Raw genomic sequence first — 12,443 nt, 5'->3', positions numbered from 1 at the left:
AAATCTGTGATCTTGATTTTTCTAAATTTCACATTTTAATTATTTTTTCTCCAAATCGTGCATCACGAAGATTTTTATAAATCACTAATTTTGAAGAGAATTTCTAATTTCAGACTCTACACAAATATCAAAGCCCCAGAATCTTGGGAATCTTCTTAAATCACTTTTTTATACTTTCAGTAAATTACCTGTCAGTAATTGTCTTCAAGTATTGGTCTATTGGAAGTGGGAATTCAATTTCATGAACGTAGAGTGAGTTCCATTGTCAGTAGGTTTCACTTATTTTTTTTCGTGTTTAACTTTGGACATCAGCACGAGTACTGAAAGGTTATTATTTATGTTAGTATAGACAATGGAGAGAAAACACATTTTCTTTATCCCTAACAATTTCCTCTAATTCTCATTTGTAATATTATTCTTTTTCTTCTGCAATATTTTTCTAATTAATTCTTTTATTCTTCACGATTCTGTTTTATAACATATTCATCCAGATAGCGTTTGGCCTAGTGCCCTCCCCTTGGCTAGTTTTTTAACCTGGACGTTGGTGGGCGGGCCTAATCTTATGCTTCATAGTGGAGCGTTGGAGACGGTTGGTTTAGGTCCGGCATCGTTGGCTCATGCCTTCCCCTCTCTGATGAACCATTGCATAAGAGAACCAAAGTTCTAGCCTGAAGTGATTGTATCACACTTGTTACTCCTTTATTTGAAAGCCGCGTTGTAGTACGCTTACGTGGCACTGACTTTGGGTGCGATACTGGCGGTTTTGCCGCAAATCACTATTATTTTATTTAGTTTTACGCAGATAGATTTATTTGAGTTTGCAAGGGAATTATACTATTGCAATCTTTCAGAAAGTGCCCAACAGTACTCCTTCTACTTGCGTGACAAGCTTTCGTTGTTGTTTTCATTGAAGTATTACTCAGGGAACAATGTTAAACACCATTTTTGTACATGGTATTGCAACTAATATTATATGTGCTTCATTTTGATTTGGGATAAGTGTTTGAACTATGGCTCGGGATTTCCACTGTGGCGTGCTTCTATTGTGACATAACCATATGTATTTTTGTGGTGCGACATAGTGGAAACGTTTGAGCGTAGTTGAAGCATATACCCTATGTAATTTAAAAATCAGCTAGGAAACTAACTTCAAAGTGAAGCATTTTAGTCACTTGAAGGTGTCACCTGGGACGAACTAATATATATTAAATATAGGTCAAAGTCAAAAACAACTTGAAACACGTTAAATTTTAGATTACATTCACAAGTAAATAAAGCATGGTAGGTCGATTAGAGATTTCAATTATTTATTAAATTAGACTAGAGATATCATAATCATCAAACGAACTTAAATAAGAAAATTTAGACAACCTATTAGCATTAAGTGGATTAACAGAAGAGTTAGGATGCGGAGGGTCCGCTTAGGGAGGCAACTAGCCTTTAAGGTTCAATTTGCTTTGATGCATTTTTTGGGGGTTCAGGAGCGGTTTTTTTCGGCGCGTTGTTTTGGATTGCAGAAGGCTCGCGTCATTTTGTTTAAAATATCAAAAGGAATCGAATAGTGCGAGCTTTTTGCAGTCTGAAGTGGTTCATCGGAAGGGGCTGCTTTTAAAGTTTTCCGAGGGGCATCGGGGTGGATTGAACCTTGAAGCAACTGGCAACTAGCCTTTTCATGTATTGTCTGGTTATTTTGATTATTGCTTTAAAATATCAATTTGGTATATATGTGAAAGGATGAATCAGTGGGAGATGGAATTTCGGTTTCTTTACATTTAGCATCACTATGTGTCATTTCCTCAAAACCCCCCAATAACCGGCCTCTTCAATCCCTTCCTTTTCCCATGGCGTTCAAGTGGTCCGCATAGACTATTCAGCCATTACCCGTCCTTTATCCTCGGCTTTGGATTGACTTGTGCTCCCATTGCCCCACCAAACGCTGCAAAATGAAAATGAAAATGAAATGAGTCAATTCATACTCTCGGTAGGTTTATTTTCTTCCATTTCTTTTCTAGAAAAACAAAATAAGAAATTGTTTTTAATTTGGACACGTTCAAAAGCAATAAAAACATTGCTCTTAAATACTTTGTTTCAATTTAATTGACAACACTGGATACGATGATAGATGATTGGTACACACACCTTCGTAATGTAGTATGTAGAAAAAAGGTAAACAGAACAATTTCAGCTTACAAAATTATTCGTGGCTCGCGTTTTTAACGATGCGAATTATATTATTTAAGGAAATATTTTGATGAGAAAGTGTGCAAATATTTATCCAGATCTTATTCATACAATTTTGGCCTATTTTTTAAGGTATGTAATTAGTAATTTACTATTTTGTAGGAAGATGTCTTTCGTACGCATACCAAAACACGTTTATTTAATGATTTAGGGACAGCCATCGTTGCATGACGTGTCGTATCACCTTAAGTGTATATGAGTCAATTAATACTTTCAGCTTAAAAAAAATACTTTCTGTAATTTTTCTTTTATGTTTCTCACAAATAACTTCCGGAAAATTAAAATTTGCCGTCCTTTTAAAATTGCGATCAATTTCGTTTTTTGTTGAATATTAACAACCGGTAAATTTTTAAGATTTGATCCGGGAAAACCGACATAAAACCGGGAATTTTGAAATGAAAATTTGCTGGTCACCCAGTCTGGTTCAGCAAACTCGTTTAAGCTTAGAATTTCAGCACATAGGGTTACGGTATGTAATGTGGGTCTAGTCCTTTCATTCGGCCTATCACGCAAATAAATAATTAATTAAGGAATATTACACAAAAAATAAGGAAAATATTGATCACTGATGGTTGATAAATGTGTACCACACACAAATCAATTTATATCACAACATTTCAATACATTTTCAGCTCTCGTAAGTAATAAAACTGGTTGAGAATATCACAATGTTCGGAGTTTTTAGCCGCCATGACTTATAAGGTTAAGATGGGAAGGTTGACTGACGATCATCAAATGGCCTGATTATGGCATTTATTGATTGGAATTACCTGATAATACACACTAGACGTAAAACTTACAGTTGCTGTTTGAATATTTTATGTTTATTTTAATTGTTTAACAACGTTTTCACAAGTAAAACATGGACCCAACTTTAGGGACACATTTCTTTTCTATGTTCCTAACTATGGCCCATGAAATTCATTTGACAGCATATAGCAATAAGAGTAACGTCAACAATGTTGTTTTGCATTTGGATGATAAGGAACGAACAGGAAGGGAGATTTTTTCTGCCAAACCTGTATAATGAACATCACAATGTTCTGATTTAGATATTCTGCGGTCAAAAGACGATAAGCGAAATTTTTAATTTTTAATTTTTAAATTGAGTGATTTAATGTAGTTTTCGTAAAATTTTCTCTAAGAAATGTTTTGAGGAATGAAGAGCATTAAGTTAACAGTGATAGTGATAAAAAAAAATACATCAGAAAACGTTACCAAGAGCGTTTTTTTGAGGATCAAACAAGATAGGACGAAGTTGCATCCATAAATAGACCCAATTTGGGGACAATAGACCCATATTACATACATTTCCCTCGTGAGTTATTGTCTTAAAAAAAGTAAGTTTTTCAACTTTTCGTGGTTTCTGATAGCAAACGACATGATAAGCATATCTAAGCATACCATTTAGCAGTAGAATATCGTTTGCAGGTAAATTCATTGATGAGTTATGATTAAAAACGTAATCGATGGCTGCATATTAGACCGAGGTTAGGGACGTATACCCTATAGCTTAAACTATAAGGAACAACTTTGCTCAAGACAGCATTACGATTCATGTGAGAATTATGGAGATATTATTTTTTGAATTTACATATAGGTATATGCGTTTTGATCGCTTATTGAAATAAAATACAGGCAGCTTATGCAACGTATCTACTAGATAACCACTAAAAAAATAAAAGTTTATATTTTCCACAGGCCAACATCCAGACTCATGTCATTAGGTGATAAGCAATATTTGAGCTGTTTTTTAAGTAACACAGGCTGGCACTTTATGTTTACTGTTTGTATAGTGGGCCAGTCTAATGGTCACCCTAACGACTAAATAACAAAAATACGGGGCTAATATTTTGCGATAAGGAACAAAACTACTATTTTTTACGAATTTCTGAGAACCACTATATCGTTTTGTTATGGAATGGCTGTATTAGAATGCTAATTTACTGTTTGGGACTCGAAGAGTTAAATTTAAGATGAATTGCACAGTTATAAGATGGTTAAATATACTCCACCGTCTCGCTTAGCGAGTATGAAACACCAGACACAACATTCGACTCAGTGTTTTTCAGAGCGCAGATCACCCCGATTCGCAAGCTCGCTGCTCCCATATATGTACGCCTGTAGGTAAATGCGAAACACTCTCAAATGGCAGAATCGAACTCTCAAAGTCTCTTGATCATTAAGTTAGATTTTTACTGAATGATCAAGAGACTTCGAGAATTCGATTAAGCTTAGTTGACTTTGCCATTTGAGAATTCAAATTTGCTGAGATTAATTTAGGCGCATCTTAATGTTCAGTGTCCCCTTGACCACAACAATGTAATCTGCCAACCATTTCCGTTGAATTTCAATCCCTTGTTTTCAAAGCAAATGGCATCTCCTTTTACGGCGTCCCTTCCAAGGAGAACGGAAGTAGCGATTATCGTTCATCATTTAATCATTTTTTTTTCGTTATTTATAACTGCTCGTTGCGCGATGATGATTATCATTTCATTTTTTGCACTGCGCCACGGGCGGCGGCGGCGGCGGCGGCTGGAATGGAAGCAAATATCGGCCCGTTGATTTATTACTCCTGTGCAACAACGCAACATGGGGTAACTCGATACCCAATTGAACACGGCGGCAGGATGCAATGCAATCCGTTGATTCCATCAAATACGTAACTGGAATAGTGTTTCTTTTTTGAAGAATCGTGTGGTCATTGGATCCATCGTTTTGGTTTCCTCCCGGGCCGGGCACTGGGCCCGGGTGATACAAATCTCCGAACCAGTTTATGGTTGATAATTAGACATAATGAAAAAGGTATCAATTTACAGCAACCTGTGCGCCCAAAGTGAGTTGATGGTGCACGACGAAACAAAAGGCGATCAACGATAATGACTTCAAGATCAACCAGAAGTCGACGATGATCGAAAAGGGGATGACGAAATGGGTGCCGGGTACCTGGCATCATCTACCTGATTATTGCTGCCCTTGTAGACACACAGTTTTATGCCGACCGATTGGCAGGAAGCGCGTGACCGTGGTGTGAGGTGGGGGGAAAACAAGACATCAAGAAATTTTATTTCAAGGAAGAAGGTTTTTTATGATATCCGGTGATTATTTCACTTTGGGGCTATCTCTGTCACAGTGCACGGGCTTCCCTGTGTTTTTGGATGATTTTTTTTTAAATTTATTTCTTATATGCTTTTATGGGCCGGGTGTGGCGGATGGCCTCTTGGAATTGGTTGAAATTTTTTAAAATTGACATTTTTTTCCCTGTCCATCATAGCTATCTTTCAACATGAGCTTCTTGGTTTTATTTTCAGATTCTACCCCAATTTGTGTTCAATTCTCGTGATCCAATTGTGATGGGCGTCATTGTGGAAGCTGGTATCGTGAAAGAGGGAACGCCGATTTGTGTGCCAAATAAAGAGGTGAGTGTTTTGAGCGTTTTTAATTTTTATTAAGCTATTAAAAGGGAATCCTGTATTGCATTCGTCATGATAGAAATCTAGGACTGCCTACGGATTTCTATTCATAGGGGGGATCTGAAAAACCAACTATCCAATACATACATATTGAAAGAGGAGTTATTTTAGTGATGTGTCCACGATTGGGATGAAATGGACTAACGACAATAATAGTCGTCGAAAGACGATCAATTTCGATTCTTCTCAATTCTACTATGCCTTGCTCGTCGCTTCGAGGCAGCCACTGCCGTACCCTTCCTGCTGCATGCTATCGTAGAGCGTAGAGCGTATTGCCAAGCATTTTATTATTATCTCAGCTTCCAGTATAATTTATTATATCCGGTCCATTTACAACCCTTTTTTTCCTATACTTCGCCACTGCTGGACTCAGGGTGAGGAGAGCGCGAGCAAGAGAGGAAGATGTCTATGTGTCGCTATATCACAAGATGATGACGATGCTATTCAATGGCACGTAGTAGTGACCGTGACTATGATATAGTAAGTTGAGTGAGAGCGTGAGCAGATTCTGGAAATATGATGCAAAAAATCACATGCACACGGAGTATCTTGAAGGTCAAAAACAATTGGTGGCAACTAATCGAAGGACGCTCCGTTCTGATCCGTCGGAACTTGTCAGGCAGGGGTTTCCGCTCCACTTGGAATCTATCTGACAGACATAGCTAGCAACGGCTGAGAAAGAGGCCTAGAAAAAAAAGATAATTTATAGCCATGCTTGTCGGGAGGAGAGAATGCCGCCCGCGCAAATTTGGAGCGCTCTGTGTACCTAATTTACTATAGACAAGTCTATAACTGCCAACGAGCTGGGCAATTTGCTGTGTGTATTTCTTTTTTCGCGAAATTTGAACTGCTGCTGACGTCAGTGATTCCGTAAATATTTGATTTCGGAGCTCTTGTGCGGTGATGAAGTAATTCGACGACGGCTACTGCCACTGAGGAATTCCAATCCCAAATTGAACAATTTGTTTCTGCATGTTTAGTTATTAGCAGTTTTCCGTAAAATCTGTGACATCGTGAGTTTGCTGCAATATCAGGTTCACTCAAAAAATTTCAAACTCGTCATCAAATTAATAGGCATGCATCATGATTCGTCTAGATAAGTGATCTAATCATATTTGTATGTGAATACACTTGTTAAAATCATCCATACAGTAGCTTTTAATGGTTTTGTCATTGATTTATAAGAAACCATTATTAGGTCACTAAATGATACTATTCAGTTTTAATCCAAACGTTTTATCAAACAGCCCTACAACAGGCGATACAATGATAATAACTTTAGTTTGGAGCAAATAGTTTGGATAAAAATAGGGCTTTGTTATAGACTGGAAAACGTTGTGAAATATTATATATACCATAATGAGCTAGCTTTAAGGCTTTATTTAAACTCAAATAAAGCCGTAGGGAATTGAGAATGTTGCTTGGGTAGAATATTTTATTTATTTATTTGTCGTCAATCAGTGTAGACCGTTTTACAATAGTGCTGTTGCCTTACATGCTATTTTAAAACATACGTTTTATTTGAAATTGTCAGTAAATGCAGACTGCATATACAAATATCTAAAAAATAAAAATTGTTTTAAACTTAACGAGATGAAATCCGAGATGAAGCAGTTAGTGTTCTCCTTACTGTATCTTTAGACATCGTTAGATCTATATGCTCACAATAATTATTATACACTCTCATCATTCTATTAATTGGTCCATTTTTACCATAATCCGTTATGTGAGGTGACAGTTGAAATACATTTCGAGTTCTTAACATGCGTGATGGTACGTAAAAATTTAATCTTGCTAATATTTTTTCTGAATTTACGCGTTGTGAGATAATATCATTAACAAAGGAAATCATGGAAATTTCTCTTCGTTTCTTAAGTGTTTCAATGTTTATCAACATGCAACGGGACTCATAAGAAGAAAGGGGAAAAGAGGTCCAGCCTAGTTTCATAAGAGCAAATAACAAAAACTGTTTTTGAACTGATTCTATACGATTTATGTAAGTTTCATGGTATGGAGCCCAAACCACACTGCAATATTCGAGAATTGATCTCACGTAAGCTATATAAAGTGTTTTGATGGTATATGGGTCTTTAAAATGATAACTAAATCTTTTTATGAATCCCAACATATTATTTGCTTTGTGAATTGTGGTATTCACAAGATCTACAAATGTCAACTTCGAGTCAAGAATTACTCCCAAGTCCCTAATTTTATCACACCTTACAACCAGCTGGTTTCCTAGAGTACATGTAAAATCTAGAGTAGTGTGTTTTCTGGAATATGATATAATATTGCATTTTTTAACATTAATATCCAGCAGACTTTTAACGCACCAATTGTAGAAAACATCAATTTCATTTTTAAAATGTGGCAAATCATTATTGTTAAAGATTTCCATGTTCAGTTTCATATCGTCAGCATATATGAGCACATTTAAGCGATTCAACACAAACTTCACGCCATCCACAAATAAAATAAATAATAAAGGACCTAAATGAGATCCCTGTGGAACTCCCGAGGTAACATTAACTGACGAGGACATTTTTCTTTTAAAGTGGACCATCTGTACTCTTTCTGTCAAGTATGGTTCAATCCATTTTAAAAGTGTACTTGTCATACCTAAACGTTTTAATTTAAAAAGAAGTAAGGGAATGTCTACTCTGTCAAAGGCCTTACTAAAGTCAGTGTATAAGGTTTCAACGGTATTACCTCTATCCATTGCTTCAATAGAAAAGTTTACAAATTCCAACAGATTAGTAGACGTTGACCGACCTTTATAAAAACCATGCTGATTATTTGAAATGCGATGCTTAACCTGATTAAATATTTTCTGGTTAACAATTGCTTCAAACATTTTAGGAATGCATGACATAATTGCAATACCTCTATAGTTTTTAATATCTAACCGTTTGCCAGATTTAAATATTGGGACTAAAAATGATTTCTTCCAAATTTTTGGAAAATAACCTGTTTTGAGAGATAAATTGTAAAGCCAAAACAATGGTTTAACAAAACTAGTTGCTATTTTTTTTCAATAAAAATGGAGGTATTTCATCAGGACCAGGTCCTTTGCCGGCATCGAGACTTTCAAGAGTCATAAAAATTTCTTTAACAGTGATATTATTAACTGATACGTCATTTTCCCCTTCATGTAGGTAAGAAAAATAGTTCAAATCGAGAGCATTACTGGATTTCTTATATGTGTTTTGGAAAAAACGAGCAAATAGGTTACAAATATCCACACTATCAGTGCTATCACACTCTTCAAACTGCATGCGTGATGGGAATGTACATGACAGGGCTGGTAGCAGGTCACTTTTTAGTGACTTGGTCACTATTTTGAAGCCAGTCACTAAAAAGTAACTTTTTACACCAAAAAGTCACTAAAGTCACTATTTCCCTAAAAAATAGTCACTAAAGTCACTTTTTCAGTACTAAAACAGAGTGAAATTTAAAAATATCAACAAAATGTTTAAATTGTGTACTTGGCACTGTGACACACAGTAGTTTTAAGAAAATATACATTTCTGTTAAAAAATTAAAATTTTAACCAGGGTGACCAGTGAACCGTAAAACTTTAGAACACCAGGAAAACTATTGGAAAATGCCTTCAATTTCGATTAAAAATCGGAGAAAATGAGGAGGTTTCCAGAAAATAAATTGTAAACCATGAAAACTTTCCAAAGGTATTTGTCTGTGATAGATTTTCAATGGATGATTAAGAACTTTAAAAAATCCAAAGTAAATTTTAAAGGATTCTAGGGATGACACCCAAATATATAAGAAGAATACAGAGAATACCAAAGTACAGACTACGAAAGTCTCATGTAAAATTATGTGCTCTGAGGACCGATTTCTTCATCTCCGCTTAAATATTAAGCCAGATGTACCTATATGTATAGATTAACTTGGCTTAACACATACGAGCATCGCTTTTGATTATTGTTTAAATTATTAGAGACGCAAAATTCAGCTCCGAAACAATTTTGGAAATAATTCCAGTATAATTGAGAGTGCATTTAATGAGAGTTCTAGGTCCAATTCTAATAAGAATTGATGAGGTTAGAAGGAAAGGGATGTAAGTGACTATGATCTATTCTCTTCATCGACTTTCTCTTTTGATAGTCACAGCTTTATAAACAGATTTTGCGTTATTTCTGCCACATAGTTTGAAAAAGAAGGTTCTCATCTAGCATCCAGAATGGCACATGAATCAACGAATGTGTTTGCAGCTGAATTATTATCGAGAGAGAAAGTCGATGAAAAGAATCGATCAAAGTCACTTACACCCCTTTCCTTTTAACCCCATCAATTCAAAATTAGTTCTGAAATTGCAAGAAAATTCTTAAGAGTTCGATATATGGAATGGAATCGAATTTTGAAGGTTCAATCTCAAAGGAATTCTGAGAAGAGTTTAAAAGTTATTCTGTACCGGATTTTTGTTTTGAGAATTCTGAGGAAATACTATGGGAATTCTAAGGAGAATACTAATTGAATTTCCAATTGAATGCAGGGAAGAAGTCCAAGATTATTCTAAGCAGAAATTTATGGTATTTCTGAGAGAGATTGCATGGAAATTCTAAGGAGAACTCACATAAATTTAAAATGGATTTATGGAAGGGGCCTTCAGGGAGTTCCTAGAAGAATCAATACAAAATAGAAAATTATCTACTTTAACTAATCATGTGTTATTACTTCATGCGTGAATTTGAAGATATACATAGTTGGAGATGCTTAACGTCAAATATCAGACTTAGGCTGAATTTTCGAGAAGGTTTCTGTAAAAATTGATTCCTGGTCTGTCAGAAATAAGTCTGGTACAATAGCAGGTTCATTTGAAAATTTTCCATCTGTTCAATTTAAGTGAAAATCTGCCAAATGAAACGCAGCTTTAAAGTGGAGATTTTATACGATAGATGAGGAGATTAAATTATAGAGTTGATAGTTCCGTAATAGTACGGCAGTGTGAAAATTGTACATACAAAGTAGAAAGCGAGCAAAGGACAATTTTGAGGAAGGTACGAATCGGGTAGTTGTTTACGACAGATGACGACTTGAGTGTGAAACAATCGATTTAACTGTTTCCGCACATCGGAGGTACATGAGCAAATCTGCGATCATCCCTTTTGCCAGTGGTGGCAGAGGAAACACCCCTCACCATTCCTCATTAACGGATGAGCTTGGTAAAGGAGATGCTCTACTCGATTTGTACTTTCCTCAAAATTGTCGTTTGTTCGCTTTCTACTTTCTATATACATATTTCACACTGCCGTACCAAAACGGAACTAGCAACTATTTACTTTCATCTGCTCATTTATCGTATAAAATGTCCACTTTAATTCTGATATTTGATGTTAAGCATTTCCAACTACGAAAATAATCAATTCCCAAGAATTTTGTTGATCGTTCTGCAAAAAATTTCAAGAATGCAGTATTATTTTTGTTAAAGCTTATTTGCCTCTAAATTTAAGAGAAGGGGAATTATTCTAAACAAGTTCTTGAGATCATTCTGAAGAAATTCTGTGAAAAGTTCTTATCAAAGTCATCTACCTAGATATATCAAAATTTAAAAGAGCTCGAAATATAAGATCATAAAAAATGGGAATTACTATTTGCTTGTCATCATATATAACGTAAGCAAAAGGAAATTATTCAAGTAACTTTAAATACTCTTCACAGGAGATTCCGTTGTAAGATTCGATTAATTTAGAGTAATTTCTGAAATTTGATTTTAAGTTCCATGACATAAAAAGTTTATTTCAATATCAAACCGTATTTGAATTTCTAAGCTGCTTATTAAGTATTTACAAGTCACAATTTGGTTACTATTTCCGTAATTTTAGTCACTAAAGTTACTACTATTATATCGTATCAGCACTACCAGCCCTGAATGACTTCATTTTTTCGTTCGCGAAGTTAAAGAACGTTTTGAGATCAGATTTTATATTGTTCTCTACTCTTGAATTGTAATTCTCATATGCTGACGATATTTCTGCCTCAAGTGCTCCGCAAATTTCAACGTATTTTTTTAAAATTTTGTGACGTTTTAAACTTTTTATACGCCTTGTGTGCTTTTTGCTTCCTGTTTTTAATATTTCTGATTTCTTGTGTATACCACACAGGATATTTGGTGCTGTTCATTATTCTCTTTAGTCTTTTAGGAACGAATGCTTCAATGATATTGAATAAGATAGTATAAAATATGTCAACAGCCTTGTCCATGTCGTTTTCATCTTTTAAAAGGTTTTACCAATTTATAATTATGCCCATTAACTGCTAATAAACGGCGTAGACCGTTTTAGAGAGGTTTTCATGGAATGGAAATATGTATGGACCGTAAACAGCTACAAAACCCCCTGCCCCTCGGCTATGGTGTCTACACACTTAATTTGGTTTGTTACACTTAATCGGTTGGTTGCTGAGTCTTGGAAAATATTTCATTCGTTCTCAGCAAACAAACATGTTCGATCTCAATAATATGTGCTGCCGACCACTTGGCTGCCGAGATGGGGAATACAAAATGCAGTGTGTACGTAGGTTATGAGCCCCTACGGCAATTTTAGAGTTTCCAATGCCCTTTGTACGTGTTAAGTAATTTTGAAGTTAAAACTCCATTTAGATGTTTTAAACCTATTTAACGTCTGTTAGGTCATTTTTTAATTTCTAAGACGATTTTTTCCTCTAAGCAATTGATGCAAAAATGGGAATCTTTTGAAATATTATTGATTT

At 35.3% G+C, this 12,443-nt stretch overlaps 1 protein-coding gene across 1 annotated transcript in view; it reads left to right on the top strand.

Moving 5' to 3' along the window:
* eIF5B (eukaryotic translation initiation factor 5B) overlaps positions 1-12,443 on the top strand; it is a 306,531-nt gene that overhangs the window by 146,235 nt on the left and 147,853 nt on the right. Inside the window, exon 7 of the mRNA XM_065219537.1 lies at positions 5,553-5,660. Coding sequence (XP_065075609.1) covers positions 5,553-5,660 — 108 coding nt within the window. The remainder of the gene's footprint in view (positions 1-5,552; positions 5,661-12,443) is intronic.

This window comes from Ochlerotatus camptorhynchus, unplaced genomic scaffold (genome assembly GCF_037179485.1).
Source record: "Ochlerotatus camptorhynchus isolate MF236.1 unplaced genomic scaffold, CSIRO-AGI_Acam_v1.1 ptg000105l, whole genome shotgun sequence".
Taxonomy (NCBI): domain Eukaryota; kingdom Metazoa; phylum Arthropoda; class Insecta; order Diptera; family Culicidae; genus Ochlerotatus; species Ochlerotatus camptorhynchus.
The sequence above is the reverse complement of the archived record's forward strand: the minus strand, read 5'-3'. Positions and strand labels throughout refer to the sequence as shown.